This window comes from Lactuca saligna, chromosome 2 (genome assembly GCF_052625555.1).
Source record: "Lactuca saligna cultivar CGN05327 chromosome 2, ASM5262555v1, whole genome shotgun sequence".
Taxonomy (NCBI): Eukaryota; Viridiplantae; Streptophyta; class Magnoliopsida; order Asterales; family Asteraceae; genus Lactuca; species Lactuca saligna.
The window spans coordinates 127026079-127046872 of record NC_136418.1 but is presented as its reverse complement, the minus strand read 5'-3'; the positions used below and the strand labels follow the sequence as shown (position 1 = coordinate 127046872).

At 34.9% G+C, this 20794-nt stretch overlaps 1 protein-coding gene across 2 annotated transcripts in view; it reads right to left on the bottom strand.

The window, feature by feature from the left end:
• The window catches only part of LOC145031543 (phytyl ester synthase 1, chloroplastic-like), a 15924-nt gene extending 2240 nt beyond the window's left edge, over positions 1–13684 (bottom strand). The window contains exons 1-10 of one of the 2 annotated variants that reach the window (XM_078980122.1): positions 12959–13684; positions 2057–2108; positions 1910–1965; positions 1665–1823; positions 1475–1579; positions 1273–1373; positions 828–949; positions 603–711; positions 385–515; positions 1–299 (exon numbers count right to left, since the gene is read on the bottom strand). The exon at positions 1–299 is cut by the window's left edge and continues 71 nt beyond it. In XM_078980122.1, coding sequence (XP_078836248.1) covers positions 1–299; positions 385–515; positions 603–711; positions 828–949; positions 1273–1373; positions 1475–1579; positions 1665–1823; positions 1910–1965; positions 2057–2108; positions 12959–13388 — 1564 coding nt within the window. In that variant the 5' untranslated portion in view covers positions 13389–13684. The remainder of the gene's footprint in view (positions 300–384; positions 516–602; positions 712–827; positions 950–1272; positions 1374–1474; positions 1580–1664; positions 1824–1909; positions 1966–2056; positions 2109–12958) is intronic. The other variant, XM_078980123.1, reaches the window with a different exon arrangement.
• Positions 13685–20794: the final 7110 nt, after the last annotated feature.

Sequence of the window (20794 nt, the reverse complement as noted above, 5' to 3'; positions counted from 1 at the left end):
AGAGGTTGGTTGGTGTAACAGGCAGGGCACCAAAAACTTTCATCAAGTCAACATATGAAAATTTAAGAAACTCATTTATGGAATTCAATGTAAAAAGTTCAGGGTGGGCCAAACCACGAACAATAACATTCTTTTCTCTTAAAAACTCTATAATAAGTGGTGCAAGTTCTAATCCCATGAGCATATGATAACCAACTAACAAAACAGGACCTTCATCTGGAATCCCACTAAGGCCTCTCACTATTCTTCCATCTTCTAAAGTTGAAAACATCACTGGACTTGTAGCAAATTGGAACCACCTGATTTTTATATTATGATGCAAGTAAAAAAATTGTGATACGTGTGTGAATAATAAAGAAATGGAGCATATTAATGCAGAATTACATGTGTCCTGCAAGGGCATTTTTGTACTCTGACATGCTAGGTGGCAGGTAGTCCTTTACAAAATCATGCTTGCATGTTCTTCGATATTTTAAGCTTTGTTTGAGTATTGTTAACAAATTAATACCATCTTCCTGAAAGAAAAAAAAAAATAGATTTAATTAGTTATAAAAATATCCACAAAAATCTTAAATAAATATATAAAAAAAAATATTAAGTACCAGTAAAAGAGCATGACCGTTGTCCGTAAAGTAACATATTTTGCTGTTTTGCAATGTTTTTGAAAGCCTTTGAGCTTCATTGCTACTCGGAAACATGTTATCTCTACCACTAAAATATAAATACATAAATTAAAATATACACTATAATCGAAATGTTTTTTATGTTAATTAGAGTTTGTGCATATGGATGTATAATTATGTTTTTTAAAGAATAATAAAACTAACCTTGCAAGCGCTAGCACTTCAGCTTTAACATCATGCAGTCGAGAATTAGTGTAAGCAACACCATATTTAAGTAATTTTAACTTCCATAAAAGTGTTGATCTTGGAATAATATCACACAACCCCTAAAATCAAATAAAAAATAAACGGTAGCAAACTAGAGAAGTGAATAATCTATGATGTACTTGTTGTTCCTTTTTTACTTAATGAGCATAATTGGTTAAGTGTTTAATCCAGAAAGTTATACATGGTTGTTTCTTTTTTACTTAATCTGAAAATACTGAATTAATGAGTTAAGCAAGAAAACATGGCTTAATGTATTCAAATACCAATCATTTACCTATTTTTCGTTCTTTTTTTCCTTGCTGGTCTCATGTTAAAACTGATGAATATTCTAAAAGTTATTTATTGATTGTAGGGGTAAAATGGTCATTTAGATAATATATACCGAAAGGCGAGGAAGCAACATAGTAAGGTTTTCAGCTACTTTCCCAACATTTACAGTAGGCGAGGCTTCAGTAGTCACCATTGCCATCTTTATAGGATTACCTGATAGATCAACAAGATATAATCATGTTGATAATTAATAATATTTAGAACTTAGTAACACATTAACCATAGCATCTAAAAGAAATGGATAATGTATGTACCCATGACAACGCTAAGAATATAAGGGATTGTGATATGAAGTGTACTAGGCATGACCTCCAAGACAGAAAACATAAGTTGTAGTTGTGACTTGTCAAACGAAGTTGCTGAAATAGATAAATGAAATAAGTTGATACTAAAAACAATTTGTAGAAGATAGTTATATTGAAGGTGATTGTTTTTAGAACTAACATGGATTTGACACTATAACTACAAGATCTATAGTTGGATTATGTGCCGCAACTGCAAGAGCTAAACACCCTCCAAAAGAATCTCCAACAAGATATATTGGCCTATTTGGAAATAAATCATGCTCAAACCTCAAGGTGTTCTCCACAATTGTCAGTAAATCTTCATATACAAAGTAAAATTTATATAATTATAACGTCATATGAGATATTTTCTACATATAGTTATATAAACAAAAAACATATAACCTTCAAATGGTGTTCGATCTTGAACTGGGATGTGCAAACATCGAACTTCAAACACTCTGTAATCAAAATAACACTTTATAATAAGCTAAAATATTTATTAAATGATAAGTAGGTACCATGCCAATGTTAGAAAAAGACTTTACTAACTTTTTAAGAGACTTGTGGTGCAAAATTAAGCCCAAACCAAGACCATCAATCCCTACACAAAATTATTAAGTTTAAACAAGTCAACTAAAAAATCCATACTATACGTAAGTTTGTTTCCAGGTACATGGATATGTATACTACATTGAAGAAAGAAATGATCTCTGATCGAACTAATCTTGATAGAACTAATTTCATGTGGGTATGAAGAAGATGATATCATCATAGAAACCCACTTTAAAAATGAAGACAACATACCTAAGGAACATTCTCTATTTGTGCAAAAGTAGTTACTCATTTTTCTCTCTAATATATTACAAAAATAATGTATTATAGTAATTACTTTTTGTGAAAGTAATATCCCATTTCTATACTTTGATTAGTTCATAGAATAGATATTAATTGATTTTCAAGTTAGAATTGCTTTAGATTATGTTATAAATTTACCATGAACTATATTAAGGTCATAGCATTTCGTAAAGTTTAATGTAATTTCCAAATGAAGACATGCATTAATGTTGATGCCCAAAAGTAATATGTTGATCTGAGGAACCACGCGAAGAAATGTATGTGGTAATATACTTTTAAATTGAAACCGAAATAAATTATGTAAGACATATGTTGAAATCATCAAATCCTTTGTACTCATACAAAGCAGTTCATTGAAGATTTGTGTAACATGCTGATGTTCACGGACTTCTAATTCCTTCATGTCATGATAATTGGTTTGGTGGTTGCAATCTTAGGGTTTAGACACAGCATGTTGGAGGCATCAACATGGTGTTTCTAGACAGTAAAAGACGTGTGTTTTGGATGAGCAACACGGCGTGTTTTCCCTATGGCCACGACGTGTTGACCGCTGTGTGTGAAACCCTAATATTCCGGGGTTTAGTCCCCTATATCTGGATTATGGGGGCTAGGATTTATCCACCCTCATCCTCCATCTGCACTCTCAAGCTTAAGAAGAAACCCTAATCTTTTCCACTACCATTTGTGAAGATAGTTGGTGTTTTGAAGGAAGAAATTGAAAGAAGGAAGCAAGGTTTTAGTGAGCAGGCATCATACTTCAGTGTAGCACTCTCCTAGACCATTATAAGTGTTTAAGTCTCGATTTTTATGATTTATAGTCACTAGATCTTGATTTGTGTCCCTTTTTCTCTTTTTTATGGGTTGATTCATGGAGGGATCTCATAAAGTTTGAAACTTTATGAATCTCCAGGCCAAGGAGATCTTGTAGTGGCTTGGATCTGGTTCCAACCAAAGTTTTGATGTATGCATAAAAAGTGGGTCATGAACTCCCCTTTTAACATAATATTGGTTCAAGACATGCATTAGACATGCATGTCTTATAAAGCACGGATCTTTGGAATGGTTTGGGTGGTTGAAAAACTTATGGAAGGAGGGGAGTTTGGATCTTAAGGATTCAAGACTTTATGGTTGAGCCCTTGCATGGTTTAACATGTAGTTTGGGTGGTTGGACCTTGTTGCGGTCCCAAAGGATAAAGCTGGAAACTTTATCCTTCCTAGCCGCATTTCTATTCCAGATCTAAGCATTGGTGCTCTTGGGGTCGAAAAGTCACCTGGACATCTTAATTTGTTGGGAATCTAGCGAACACGGCGTGTTGGCTGAATATTTCCCATATGTGGAACTATTTATGGAACACGGCGTGGTAAAAAGAAAACACGACGTGTTGGGTCAACCTACGCCGTTGACCTTGAATTTGACTTTGACCAAATTGAAATTGAGGTTATTTTGGGTATTATGGGTTTTGATGGGATTGGTCATTTGATGGTTATAGGCATTTGAGTTGTGAGCTGAGATTCGGAGTTAGGCCTTATCAGTTATGCGTCGCTTGTGAGGTGAGTTTTCGTCACTCTACTTATGTGTCGAAGGCACCAATGCCCATCAGTTTGATAACCTGATATTCGTTGATATGTTGAGTATGGAATAGATATGCATGCTAGTACTGATATGCTAGTTTTATAAATCGGTAGGACTACTTGTGATATTGTCTGTATGATTATATGTATATGTTAGTATCTGTTATATGTCGACATATCATGTGGGTTGGTGTAACACCTGATTCCCGGTATGCATTTAATTTAAGCATTTATGTATTTTTCTCTAGGACTCAACGAGTTGGTGGCCCAACTCGTCGAGTAAGGTCGTGATAAGTGACCTACTCGACGAGTCGGGAGACTGACACGGCGAGTGGGTGCTATTTGAGGAAAGCTCTAAATCTGAGGGTTTGCACCCTATTTAAACGACTTAACTCAGCCTCCCTCGTCCCTATCTCTCCCAAGAAGTTGTATATCGAAACCCTAACCATTTTGTGTGATCTAAGGCCATTTTGGTGCTTTTGGGTGGTTTGTGAAGCTTGAAAGGAAGGAAGAATCATGGGAATTCGAGTTGGGGCTTGTAGATCCAGAGATCTTATTCCATCTTCAGCTTAAACAAGGTAAATGCCCCCTGTTTTGGTCTTCCATTTGGTTGTTCATCTTTAGGGCTTAGATTTTGGGTGCATTTAGGGTATCCTAAGCCATTTTTGGATTTGTGAAGTGATTCATGGGGTTCTACTTTCATATCTGAGTTATTGGAGGGGTCTCATGGCATAAAGGTGCCAACTTTATGGCCATGAGATCCCCATGCACATTGTAGAGCACCTTTTATGGATTTTTGAGCCAAAAACCCCATGCATGTGCACCAAGCTTGGAACTTTACATATAAAATGGACATTAGGAGGCCAGATATCTGGTTTTGATGTGTTAAGACTCATTTAAATCGACTGTATAGTAAAGGTCAAGCAGGGACTTGACGAGTTGTTCTTGGAACTCGACGATTCAGTGTGTATTAACCACCAAATCCTTTTTGGGGATGGACTGGTTATCTTGGAAGGAAGTCCCGTATATGCTTAGACACGTAAAGGGACCTGGGAATCATGGGACTCGGCGAGTGTATGAACAGACTCAGCGAGTCCAAGGCAATATCCCAACCGTTGAAGATGGACTCGACAAATTGTTCATAGAACTCGGCGAGTCATAGATTGGACACGTTTTTATGAGGGAGATGAACTCACCGAGTTGAAGGAAGAACTCAGCGAGTCGGATGAAGATGATCCTGATGGTTTGAATGAAGGAAAACTCAACGAGTTCTTGATAGACTCGATGAGTGGAGTCAGGGTTGGATCGGGTTAGTGGAGCATGGACTCGACTAGTTGGTAGACCAACTCGGCGAGTTAGGTCAACTAGGTGTTGACTTTGACTGGTTATGGTTTTCACTCGGGCTAGGGTCATATGTTCTGTTTGATGACTTGAGGATTGTCATATAGGGATTGAGGAGTCGAGGAAAGTCGATCTTCGTGCAGAGGACGGTTCAGACACTACACGACATCGAGGTGAGTTACCTTCCAGTAGGGGTGAGTCTAAGGCCAAAATGTCGACCCACCAACAGGGGTATTTAGTAAATAATGGTCTTTGTGATAATTATCTTGGTTTTGGTTATGTGATTTAGTCATGAGATATGCCTATGTGATATGACATATGTGTCAGTGGTAGTGACAGAGAATAGTCTTCCCCTGGCATATACCGTTAGGACCAAGGGTAGGTCAGTACCCTGATATGCATGACTGTATGTTTATATCTTGTTACTGTATGCTAGTGGTAGGGGTGAAATAGTCCCCAATTATCGGTCAAAAGATACCGATGGTAGTTACTGGTTAAAAGATACTGATGGCGGTTACCGGTTGAAAGATATCGATGATAGTTACCGGTTGAAATATACCGACGATGTTATATGGTATGCGGTATGATGGGGGAACTCACTAAGCTTTGTGCTTACAGTTTTTGGTTTTGGTTTCAGGTACCTCTTCATCGAATGAGAAGGAGCCGATGGTGTAGCAGCGCATCACACACATACATGATTTCCGCTTTGGTTTTTGGGATTGTACTCTGATTTTTCATTACTTTTGATGCTATGGTTTTGAGACATGACACTACAGTTTTATGTAATTTTGGCGATGTCTTGATAAGTTATTTTATAAACTACTTAATTAAAAATGAAATTTTTGGCCTTTATTTTTGGGATGTTACAAGTTGGTATCAAAGCCCTGGTTTGAGGGATTCGGACACACCCTCTGTTGGATAAGGTGTTTAAGTCCATAACTATTTCTGGTAAATACTTGACCCGACCCGGCATGGTCCATTTGGGTTGCATGGAATCATGCAATTGAATAAACTAAATGAGAGAAATAACACTTATGGTTATTAATATATTATAAGTTCTAATATATTAATAATATTATTTAATTAGTTTTGATCAAGAATTAATTTAGAATTAATTAAGTGATCAAAAGATAACTAATTAGATATATGGGTAGATTAAGTAAATCTTCCATATCTTATATAGTGGGCTAATAGGCTCCATGGATTGTCAAGTTGGGTTCCACCCATAGGATGCAACATGGATGCTCCATGGAGTTAACCCATGGATCAAGAAATGAAGAGTCATGGAACATTAGGGTTTACCTAATGCAACACACTATATAAGCAATGTAACCCTCCCCAAAATCGGTGACACTAAGAAATAAGAGGGCTTGGCCGATTTTGCATGTGTTAGAGTATTCTCTCAAGTTTATTCTTTGCATTTGGTGTTGTGTGAAGCATTTGAGGCATCACACTTAAGGTGCTAGGCTCACAAGGTTTCAAGGAACACTTTCAACATCAAGGTCTGTAGTTCTATCTTTTACACAAAGAAAATTGTACCCCATGTATGCTAGATAGGTTCATAACCTTGGAAAACAACTTTGCATGATTATTAGACAAACATAGATCCAAGGTTATTAGGGTTGCATGTACACTTAGGAAGTGTTAGAATGCTCAAAACCCATCACCCTCGGGGGTTTCTGGACTCAAACCGAGGGACTAAAATATTTTTCAAGGAAAAACAGTTCTAAATTTTTAAGTTAAGGAATTTTGAGAAAAGACAAAGTGTGTGATGTGTGCGACCGGCCGAGCTCAAGTAAGTTTCCCCAAGATACCCATGCTTGTTATGTTATTTGTATGATTCATGATTCTAAGAACTGCATGCTAGAGTAGGGCTAAGGATCTAGTGGATGCCTTGAATGCCTGTTGTATGATCTGTATGCTAGGACTGTTAGTCAGCGGTAGGATAGCCTTATTAGGTTATGCCTGATGTGGTTACTCAATGCACGAACGCTGCTTGCTTTGTACTTAAGGGGTCCTTGCTAACTTTAACTAACTAGTGAGCGGATATGTAACAGTATTCGCAAGGTAGTTAGGGAAGGGAAGTAGGGACTCCTAGTGCAGCTGATGGCAGAGAGTAGGTCGGAGAGTGCCCTAGGAAAGCCTAGGACGAGATTAGTAGGAAAGGGTATCGGTATAGGGACTTGGTGAATTTAAAACAACCCTTGAGGAAAGTACAGATAGATGTGGAAGGTAGTATGGGCCCGTACTACTGGAAGCAGACGATCCGTACTCGAGTCGAGGAGGGTCGAGATGGAACCAGGAAACTTGGAGAGTGTGTGAGACCTCTCGGGGGTATATATGATCCTGACGTTTATGTGTTTATTTTTAGTATGGAAATCACACGACATGGAGCAGGAGGATCGGGCTCAGGATCAAGATCAGGGTCAGGCTCGGGTGCAGGATCCAGGCAGGTTGATGACGGGCTACACGAGTTTATTGCGCCTGAGATCACGAGAGGTATCCTTGATGCGACCCCGGTCATTTTCTTGTCAATCAAGGAGTGGATTGTTGAGCTGATGGAGGATTGCCTCCGGGCATTCCGGAGTGATCTAGCGTCTATCTAGATGAGTACGTGCACACTGTCCTTCAAGGAATTTCGAGGGAGTGGTGCACCAGATTTTCAAGGGGTGAAGGACCCCATTATTGTGAGGAGATGGATCGCAGACATTGAGTCTGCGCAGTTGATGAGCTTTTTCCTGGAAGGGTCGAAGGTTCGTTTTGTTGCAGGATGTTTGAGGGATCGAGCCAGGGATTGGTGGGAGTTAGTTGGTGATTTGTTAGGAGCCCCAGCCGTTGAGGCAATGACTTGGTCAGATTTTGTGACCCGATTCAGGGATGAGTTTGCGCCAGTTGTGGAGCTTTAGCAGCTATCCAGAGAGTTTTTGGATATGAGACAGACTAAAGAGACCGTGGCGGAGATCACTGCCAAGTTCCGGGAGAGAGCTTTGTTGGTACCCCAGTATGCGGGGGATAAGGAGATGAGGAAGACCCGATATCATGATATGTTGAGAGCTAACATTCAGGAGCATGTCAGCTATTCGGCCTGCCTGACCCTGGAGTCCATGATTGTCAGGGCGCGGGAGAGGGAGATTAATTTAGAGCACCTCAGGAAGAGGAAGTTAGAGACAGCGCAGGTTGCAGGGGTTTCGGGGAAGAAACCCAAGGGATTCGACGCGAGGTCGAAGGGCCAACAGGGCAAGACCACTGTGGAAAGTGCGGTCAGTCACACGAGGGAGTTTGCAGCACTGGTCAGGTGTATAATATAGTCACACGAGGGAGTTTGCAACACTGGAAAGTGCGATCAAGAATCCCGAACAAAACAACTAAAAAAAATGCATAATATAGAACACAACCTCCTATAATTACAAAGAGTATATTCTTAATGAGAAAGCATGCATCAAAGATCGAGCCAATCCAAAATGGTTCTGGAATGGTCATTTGCAACAATGGAGCTCGAGCTACTTCAAGATGGTGGTGATTTTTTCGTTCAGCAACTCCATTTTGGTCAGGTGTATTAACACAAGAAGATTCACAAAGAATACATTGTTGAAGCATGTAAGACTTAATCATGTTAAAGGTATATTGTTTTTAATTATCACTATGCAAAGTTTTCACATAAACACTGATATGTATTTTGATCTCATCAACAAATGAACAAAAATAAGTGAATACATCAGAGCGATTTTTCATAGGATATAACAATTAAAAAAAATAATTGAATACATTGGTATGATTTTTGTAGGATATAGCACATACAAAAATAAGTGAATACATTAGAGAGATTTTACAAGCATCCTATACATTAGAGTAAACCAATTCAAATAAGGATGTGACTCATTTATTAACTCTAGGGGTCAAATGAACTCGTTGATATTTAGCAAACTATCACAACTCACAATTTAGGTATGATGGATGACCAAATTAGGAATATAATCTCTTCAAATTTGAAGAGATTGGTGACCTAAATGAAAATGTAATTTAAACAGAGATAATGATAATAATCCAAATAGGGATTTAGGTCTCTAAAGTTCAAATACATAATGTCCACCAGATTCTTGTCCTCTATCAATTATTTACTTTGTTGAAAGATCTTGAAAAACATAATCAGGAAAAATGTGACACTACAATTTAATCCATGAGTAACTTCATTGATTGATAGCAAATTAAAAGAGAAATTAGGTAGGCTTAACACTGAAGATAATGTAATAGATAGGGTGAGATTAGGATTAGTCCTAAGGAATTAAATATCTTCATAGGCTACGACAAACCAGAAAAAAATATCCTTATCGTTATTATAAATTTTTATTTTTAAATATATATATATATATATATATATATATATATATATAATGGGCCTTGTGCAGAAGCCCACTTTGCCCCCTCAATGCCCGTGCCAGATCCTATAACTTTAAGGATAGACCCATCAACAACGGTAACATAGGATATATACCTATGAGTATGTAAGTTGGAGAAGACACTAAGGTTACATATCATGTGATCTGAAGCACTAGAATCAATAACATATTTGGACGCATAAGATAACACACATTTACTATAGATGTTTGTCTCAGGAAAAATGGCATCTAACACATGCAAATATTTGTATCCCAAATTTTGAACACACACTTCCGAAGATATAGTAATGGAACTAGAACCAAGAACTACTTGACCACCCTTAGTCAGTTTCTAATCTTTCTGGAAACTAGGTCATAACTTCAAGCGGTTTCAATAACAAAAATATTATTTGGCAGAAGAAACAACATAATCACATGATTCCTAGGCCAAAAAACTTAGAATACAATACACTCACATGTTGCCCGAATCAAAACTTAAAATTTAAATAGAAGAAAAGTGCGTACTCATAGGGTGCCCTAGCCGAAAAATAGAAAATATGAATAATGAATGTTTCTTGAATAGTAAAACCGATATAAACATTAAATTCTTTATGTACAATGTTCGTGATGAACAATAAGTCGGTCGTGATATTTAGAATGAACAATGGAACTAATGTGAACAATACTCAAGATGAATAGTAAATTAGCATGAACAATACTCATGATGAATAATAACTCACTCGGATAAACAATGTTTCCACACTCATAAGGTGCTCAAGAGAAATAATTCTTTAACCCAAAGATTGGGTTTGATACCATGTAATTAGTAACCATAATGCAAAGAATACTTGTGTTTACTTGAGAAAAAATACGAACTGAATACACAACTACATATATATATATATATATATATATATATATGTGTGTGTGTGTGTGTGTGTGTGTGTGTGCAAGAGAATAAGACTAAAACTAAACCTTATTAGCCATTTTGGATTATTTTAACCTTCACTGCCATATACACTTCAACATATATGATTGTAGTATTTGATATATTCTCCAACAAAGTTCTATCACATGCCCATTACATTGTCCTCATTTCCATAATTTCCATATTCCTCCCATGCTTCTTCTTAATAGACCAACATTCCAATCCATATAACATAACTAACCTAACTAACATCCTAAGAATTTCCATTTAAGTTAAACTCGACCTTCCTATTACAAAAAACTCCTATACATGCCCTCCACTTTAATCATCATGCATTAATACGGTAGGTAATGTTGTCCTTAACACCCTTTCCTTATAGATAATAGACACCAAGTACTTTAAACTTTCCTTTAGGTATAGTACTTTCTCCAAGATATGTACTTTTAATCCTTCATCATTACACGCCCTGCTGGAATTGCACCAAAGATATTATGTCTTAATTATGTTAATCTACAACCCCTTTTTTTCTAACATCGATCTCCACATACCTAAAGTTCGGTCCTAATACCTACCACCAACACAATGTTATAGGAAAAAAAAACATACACCGTGGCTTAGAGAAATCATGTCGATCATTAAAGCAAAAATGTATGGCTAAGAGACGATCCTTTATGTGATCTAATTCGATAGGGAAAAAGTCAATGCCAATGAATAGGCTTCGTATACAACTATACACGTAGCAGACTACTGCAAATAGAAAATATTATGTATAGGTTGTAGCTCTTATATACCTCCTTGTTACCCTTCCTGCTTACAGAGTCCTCCAAATCGTCTCCCGTAGTACACCCATGTATGCCTTCTCTACACCAATGAGCATTATATATCGCAATTTTTCTCTAAATTTCTCTAAAAGGTGTATGAGGAGGTGAGCATGTTAAGCGTCGCTCTCCCATCATATACATGGAATCGAAATGATTTTCTTATATAGTTGTTTCACATCACAACATGACCTCTAACATTCTTTCCCATAGTTTCATTGTGTTACTATGAAGCTTTATACCTCAATAGTTGTTGCGGCTTTGGGCATATCCCATGTTTGTATATTACTATCACAATACTAGATCTCCACTCCTATTATATCTTGTCGTCTTTAAAATGTTGAAAAGTTTCATTGGCCACCGAACTCCCTCTTTCCAAGGCACAACCACACACTAATAGGGATTTGGTTTGGCCTTGTGTATTTGTCCCTTCCCAGCCTCCTTAATGCATTTTCATTTCCTCACTTTTAATCTTTAGGTAGAAACATTCATCGTAAGTCTTTTGGAGTCTTTTAACGCTCTCCACATTCCTATCCCTCACAAATCAAGTTGCCTTACCAAATAAAGACCGAAAGTAATTACCACATTTTCTTCGTATATCTTCATGTTTCGGTAAAACACAAGGTTCTAAATAACGTAAGGCGTCACTTGGCGGCAATGTCAAGCCTCAAGCTTTTTTAGCAGTGGCGAGTCACGTTGTTTGTAAGGCGTGAATTAAGGTGGTAATTTTGTATATAATTAATATTTTTATATGTATTTTCAACTAGTTTTCTATTTTATACACATATATGAATTAAGGTGACGTTTTGGTAAAGTTTGGCGGCAGGTACAAGCCTTGGAGTTATGGCGGAGCTATGGCAAGCTTTTTAGAACCTTGGTAAAACATGAGCATATCAAAAGAAAGCTAAGATGCAAGTATATATCAAGAAGAACATAAATCATGAGCATGTCGAAAGAAAGCTAAGATGCAAGTATATATCAAGAACATAAATAAAGTACGTACTTAGTAGAGAAAAGTAGAAGACAAATTGTCAATACAAATCATTTGAAGGGAGGGAGTTAAATATTTTATGTTTTATAACCATAGATATAAGAAATCCAAAAATATGAAGTATCAATGTCTATTTTTTTTGCTTGAAAGCGTGGGTCTTAAAACAAGAATTTGTAATGACAAAATATGAGCCAAACTCTCTATAAGAAAGATGTGGGACCCATGCAAAACGAGCATGCATGCCACCCTTATCATTTTAATGTGATTTCGTTTTTTTAATTAGTATCCAACAGGCACCCACCCCAAAATGTGCAGATATTGGCCCTGTAATTCAAGTATCGTTCTTCATAAGTTTAATTTCCAAAATGGTTCACAAAGTTTACCTCTTTCTATCAGGAACAGATAGAATACATAACATGCATCATTGCCACCACTATACCAGTATTCTTATTGCAATCATGTAACAATAAAGCCATTTGTCTTTCCAAACCAGGGCTAAATTAGGACGTATAACATAGAACTATATGTACATGTGTATACTGAATCTACTGAAGAGAAAAATGACATTACCTGGCAAAAACAGAAGAACGGGTGAATTGGGTAAAGGACTTTCATTCCCATCTGCTACCACTGGGCAAAACCACCTGGGAGGTCCGCCATCAGGTTTAATGAAGTCTTTGGCTAAATCAAGATAATCTTTCACACTCTGAGTTCCATAGCCATCATCCCACAAAGGTTCAAGCTTTTCTTCTTTCCATCTACTCTTGTCATCAATAACATTTGAACCAAGTATCTCCCTCCTTTCAACATCATTCAAAGACCCAACTCTCTTATTTAAAGAAGCTCCCTTAACTGAATTTGTAGACTTCTCAAGAGATGAATCTGATGCTGTTTTAGTGCACTTAACTGAAACTCGGGAGGAGAGATTCTTGTAATAACCTGATTTCAAAGCAAAACATGGTGACAAATTCACAACTGAAGTTGTAGCTTCTACAAACATGTCTTTAGACCAGATTCAAATTTGGTTTCTTGTATCACAATTTGCTATAACCACTTGCAGTTTGCATTAAAGATTGAGGGTTGTAGCTTCAGCAAGAATGGCTCAAAAACAGTTACCAGTTTTGTATCAAGCGAATGGTGAAAACCCATACAAGGACAACGAAACGTAACGTGAGGTTTTTGAACAGAAATAGAAAGCAGAAGGTGAGTGGGTGTACGAGTACCAAACAGAAAGCTTCCACATGCAACAATTGTTAACACCAAGGAAAGTGGTAGAGATAGAATCCTAGAAAGGGAATGATGCGCAAGTACAGCGGAGAATATGTATTTCGTCCTTTAATGTTAGTCTTAATGCAGTTTAAATTTGGCGTACCTAAGTGTATGCTTGATTGATTTTGAAATAGGACAGTTAACTACTATGATAAAAGTGAATTCTTTTATATTGGACTATTTGGTTCGTTTGGATTTTTGGATTGATTTGAATAGAACCAAATTAATGTGTTAGATTGGTTTTGGATATGTAAAAAAACCAAGTACTCAAAAAAACCGAATAAAACTTTGATATTTATTTATTTATATTATTTATATTTTATATAAATCTTTAAATTTATTATTTGTAAGTTATATCTTAAATGCTATATAGTAATTATTTGGTGATACGACACATGCTAATCATGGACGAGTAATCATTCTTATTTGTTTAGAAAGGGGGATTTAGGCATTTCATGTCAATTGCTTACCCTAGATTTCAATTTCCTTTGAGATATACCTAGATGAAAGAAAGAAATTACAAGAATGGTTTGCTAGGAATGGTTGGTGTGCATCTCACCACTATACTTGGATTTCATTATATAGGGTGAATTGCATGCATCTTAAAGCACATTTTATTGATCTTGAATAGAATTTACGCAAGAAGGTTTCGAATATTGTCCCATATCGAGTCACAAAGGGAGTCAAACCGGATAGAAGATTGAATAATGCTTGTTGGATTAGGGGATTGATACATTTTTAACTATCATTGTTTGACAATGCAAGCTCTAATGACACGACTGTAGCTTACTTGAAAGAAAGAATGGAACAATGGGGCAGTGATATACCGAAGGGAAAACATATCCACGTGAGATATATTGTACCATATCATTAATTTGGCGTTGAGGTCGAGTTCTTGATTCTTTTAGCCCTAAAATGGTCGAAGCTCTCTTATATAGACCCAAGATTGAATCCGAAAAATTCCATAATACTTTAAATTATGAAAAATAGATACTTGAAAATGAAGAACTTGTTGAAGGTATGTATTGTATCAAATTTTAACATTTAATTTTTTGTAAACTTTAATTCACAACATAATTATGTGCTTTTATTTATTTTTAGAGTTGAATAAGATGACGGAGGATCTAAGCATTCTTCATCTATGTAGGAATCATCTATAACATGAGAAATATGGAATCTCTCATTGATGAGTTCTTCTTGATGGTTTCTGACAAATTCATCAACTACCAAAATGTTATATCAGATCTTGAAACAGATAATTGACTAAGTCATGAACACTGAGATGTAATCCATGTCTAATGATCGAGCATGATCTTGATTAATCTTCCTCCCTGTAGCAAGGCTAGAAGGAGTAAGTAATTTTTTTAGAAAGAATACATTACATGTCATCTATACACATTTAGTAAGACTTGTAGTTAAAGGATTTAATCATACTCATGTCAATGATATGATCAAATCTTTTCTCAATTAGCTATGATTAGATCAATAAGGATATTATTTACCATAAATACATATTCTTAATATGAGATATGGCTAACAGATTTCAAGAAAAAACGCTTTAACAGACACCTACTTGGAGATGTCTATATAGCTTAGCTTGTAGGTTTTCTTAATCCAAGTTATCCTAACAAAATGTGTATGTCTTAAGATCCATTTGTGGATATAAAGAAAACATATCAAGGTTGGAATCAACATTTTAATATGAAAATACAAGGTATGCTTTTAGATCAAAATGAAGATAACAACTATGTTTACTAAGAACTAGTGGGAGCGATAGTGATATTCATAATCTTGTATGAACAAGACATACTTAATCATGAAAAACTACATTCTGACTATGCAATGCCCTTTCTAATTGACTGGAAAAGTGTTTCTAAGATGAAAGACTTACGAAAGACAAGATACATTCTGACTATGCAATGCCCTTTCTCTTTGACTCGGAAAGTGTTTCTAACATGAAAGACTTAAGAAAGACAATATACATTCTGGGAATGTAAAATACATAGGGGTTGATATAGATGAATGTTAAAGTTTTAAATCTTCATGAATATATTAACAATATCTTGAAAGAGATCAAGATACATGATTCCTTTGGAGGACCCTTGGTATTACCACATTGCACCATTTTGAGTCTGCCTCAAAAGATCCATCACATAGATTTTAGCTAGATAAAATGATTATATTCTAATTGCTTGATATATGAATTTATCATTTATGACATATTATGAACAAGACCAGGTATATGATTATGTTATGAACATATCATAAGATACCAATTGAATACATGAAAATTCATTAACTAAATATAGGAATATTCTAAGAGTACTTAAGAAGAACTAAGAGAATTTATATGAGATAATCAGTTTAGAAGAAGATCTTTATGTAGAGATCTACACAAGATGATAACTTCAAAACAGCTAGATATAGTTATGAATTATAATTAGATTATAACTTCATTAAGGAATAAAGAATAAGTTTCATTGGAATGAGGTCTTAGCAAAACATAACTTTCCAATCCACTACAAAATCAGAATACACTGCTACTTCAGAAGCTGCAATCAAATATGATTGGATAAACAAGATCATTGAAAAACTATGTTGAGTCCTTCCACTCAAGGATAACCTAGAAATATTTTGTGACTTCAAGAGTATACTTAATCAAGCTAAGAGACTCTAAATCACATCATAACACCAATCATATTCTCTAAGATATTTAACTATACTTAGGCTAAATTCAAATATGGAGATGATAGTATTCACACAAATTAAATTTAGTCTGACCCATTAATAAAGTTCTCCATTTAAGCTAAGTATGAATAGTCACACTTCAGCTATATGACTTCATGATTCTAGAAATGGGATTTTGATTTGGATTTAATATTTGGATATTGGAACATTAAGACAACAACTATTATATTGTCCTGAAAAATTAGGATATGATCATCACATCAATACTTGTTGTGTTCTATATTAACATGTTTAATCCATTAATAATATTATTATTCAAAAAGTTCATAGTCGGTCATAATTATGGGAGCAATTATGAAGTAAGACTAACATGAGATGGATTGGTTGACTTTCACAAGATGAAAGTAAGCAAGGTTTTGTAACCAAGATTCATAAGTACTTATCAAAGAACTAGTATTAGACATGACCCGTACCAAGATCACCTCATGGATTGTTATCATGAGTGATACTTGATCAAGGTGTTATATGTGTATCCATAATAACTAAGATATATAGTGGGACTTAAGTATAGGGAGTGTTGTGCTTTGATGTGGTCAAATGCTTATCTTTAACCGAGCAGTTATAAAGGCCATTGTCAAGGTATGGTGTGAACTATGAAAGAGGATTATTGTAACGTCCTAAAATTAAGACCAAAATCTTCATTTTTAAATTAATATAACTATCATCCAAAACATAATCATGAAACCAGGGTGGAACAAAGTATATCAAATACATCATAAAACATCAAAGTAATCATAAAATGTAGAATGAGGTGGTGTGTACACTACAATCATCATGGGCTCTTCCCTACGAACCAGAATTACCTGAAACATAAATTGAAAATTGTAAGCACAAAGCTTAGTGAGTTCCCCAAAATACCACATACCATACATAATAAACACATAATGGGCCCCGCTCGGTATACAGATCTGTCGGTCATCGGGCCCCGCCCGGCATCGATCCCCTCCCGGTATACATGTAATCATATAACATACAAATACATAACACATGCAATAATCACAAAGATAAATAGCATACAGAATGGTCATCGGGCCCCACACAGTAAGCATACAAGCACATAACACATGCAATAGTCACGTAGACATCTAGCATCCTAACATAACAAACCACGAGTCGGCATTGGTGCCTTCGATCCACTAAACACAATGAGGAAACTCACCTCTAGCTACTGAAATATGCAAATAAATCTCTACCTGTTGGTCCTGAAAATCTATATGCTATCATCATCAAAATAATATACAATTATTAGTTAGATTTCGACCCATAACCAATAATCTAATCTAATTACATAACCAGGTTAAAAGACCATTTTACCTTTTATCTAACCTGGCCTAAAGCCAAGGCCCAACTCAACCACTCAAAAGGCCCAAATCCTAAATGATAGCCCAAAGCCCAACTTATGGTCCCATCTTCTAAATTGGGCCCAAAACACATCATGGGCCTAGTTTTAAGGAAGATCGTAATACCAATCCTAAGTCCAAAATAGAAGTATAATGTCCCAACAAGGCCCAAACCGAGAAGGTTAGGCACAAACGCCAAATTGTTGAGTACGGGGCATACTCAGCTCGTACGCCCAACGTACTCATCTGCTTACTAGATCTCTTCATTATGAGCTTAATCAGTTAAGACCTTCAGCTATACTCTTAGATCTGGTCCCTAAGGGTGACTTATCATGTAAAGTTGGCAACTTTACACACATGCATGGCTTATTGGGACTCAAAGCTAAAAAAAAAATGAGCTTAATAAAGATCTTAATACATGCATGGACCAAAAATCCTGCATGAATTTTGCATTTTTATGAATATAGGGGCTAAATGGAGCTAAGATCTAGCATCCATTGCTTCTATAGTAGATCAAAAGCTCATATTTAACTCAAAAGACTCAAAAGTGCACAAATAAAACCATAGAGTAGATCTAACACAAATGATCATCAAGATGAGAGCTTTTTACCTCAAAATGCTTGCAAATGTGAAGGGAATCATGGATCTACAAGCTCAAGCTATCCCTTCAAATAGTGGTGGAACACAAAAGGGGATGGGGGAGGCTATGGCCCCTCAGCTTTTTATCCTTCTATGTATGATATATATATATATATATATATATATATATATATATATATATATATATATATATATATATATCTGTGTGTGTGTAGTAAACAATTCCTTTTATATAAAACTATTTTCCATCTAATATCAATCATAATAATTTCCAGATACTTTAGAAAATATATTACATAACTCATCCCACTCATATACTGTTTGACATTGTCATTACTTTTAGATAATAGTATATCAATTTTAAATGAGCTTTTAGATTATGACGAAAAGGATATATATATATATATATATATATATATATATATATATATATATATATATATATATATATATATATAATACAATTAATTATGTGGTTGAATTTAGTGCATCAAATAATATGAGTAATGAAATGATTTACCTGTTAGTTTTCTTCTAATATATTATTTGAAGATTTAAATTATATATTTACTCCTTTTTATGTACAATCATCTCTATTTAATGAATTCACATCCAAATAATTTGCTAAGTAAAAATTGAAATAATTTCATTAACAAAAAACCTTTCAATATATAAACAAATAATATTTGTTTATTTTAAGTTATATAAAATATATATATCATGTCAAAAATACAAAATCAATATTTATGTATTTATATGGTTTTGTTTTAAAATATGATTACATAATAAACCTGAAAATAAGTTCTACTTTGATTAACAATGTAAGAATATATCTTATTAGTTGTCTTGTTTAGATTGTTTGATGTATTATAACTTTGAACCATATTAGACTATATGGTTTTTTTGTTTCAAAATTTAGGTTTCGGCCCCCCTGGTTGTAATGGTTGTGTTCCGCCCCTGCCTTCGAACAACCACCAAGAGTTCTTCTTCTTCTTCCACTAAAACATCATCAAAACTCACAAAAGGCACTTAGGGTTTTGCATTCAAGGTAAAGGAAGATGGAGGTTGATCATAAGTGTCCAAGAGGTGTTATAATGAGGTTTAAATAGGGTGCAAACCCTAAAAATTAGGATTTGCCCCTGCACTACATCTGCCATGCGTATTCCACGTACGCCCTGCGTACGTGGGTGAAACCCGCGATCATCAAATGGTCTAATACGCGAAGTGTACTCATAGAGTACGCCCCATGTACTAGCCAAGGACCAAAATTTTAACAAATTTGCATTAAGGGCTAAAAGAGAAACTTACCAAAACTTGAATGTTACAATTACGCTCCGTGTACTAGCCAAGGACCAAAATTTTAACAAAATTGAATTAAGGGCTAAAAGAGAAACTTACCAAAACTTGAATGTTACAATTATGTAGTCAAGATGGGATTTGTTCTTTCTTACGTGCTGAGAGTTAGACATCTAACGCGCGTTACCCAAAGTTAAACACCAAATGAGATTGATTGAGATCCAAGTCTCATGTTCAAAAAGATGTCTATAATAAAGGGAAAACGAATAAATTCACCTTATACACCAATTGAGACTTTGAACTTTTAGGGATTTGATGTTAACAGAATAGAACTAAGTCGTATATTGTTGGGGGCAGTGAAATGTTGCTATACATTTACCGATGTCTATATCAATCTAGAATGAGTTTTGTGCAAGTTGTAGATTAAAAGATCTATATGCTCAAAAGTCATTATAGAATGATTTTGATAGAAAATATATGATCCTAAAAAGTCACACTAACAACAACTTGATGCAAATATATTATTTATAAGAATTTGATACTTGATAAATAATATAATTTTTGTAATTAAGTGGAACTTATTCATTTCATGGAAATATTAAGTATCAAAATAAATCATAAGGAATAATTTATATAAGTCATGTGTGTGTGTGTGTGTATATATATATATATATATATATATATATATATATATATATATATATATAAGGGTTCTATTATATATATAAACTAGATACACATGATTTATAAATAAAAGGAAAGATTTATATAGTTATGTACATTCTTGTTATATATATATATATATATATATATATATATATATATATATATATATATATATATATATATATATATATATTAGAGTATTGTTATATATATTAAATGAACATCACTTATAAATAAAAGAATGATGGAAAGCCTTTATTTATCCCCAATTTGAAAGACAAAAGCATGTTCAAGGATAAGGAATGGTTTCTTTGTACTTGAATACTTATTATATTAAGAGGAACATGCTTTGGAATCATGTTTTCTTCTCAATGATTAAGTATTATAAAGAAAAGATATTACACGGGAGATATACATATCTTGTAAGTGTTTTAAACTATTTATTCTCCATGATATTTGGTTGCGACATTGCTTCTCTTTCTCCACA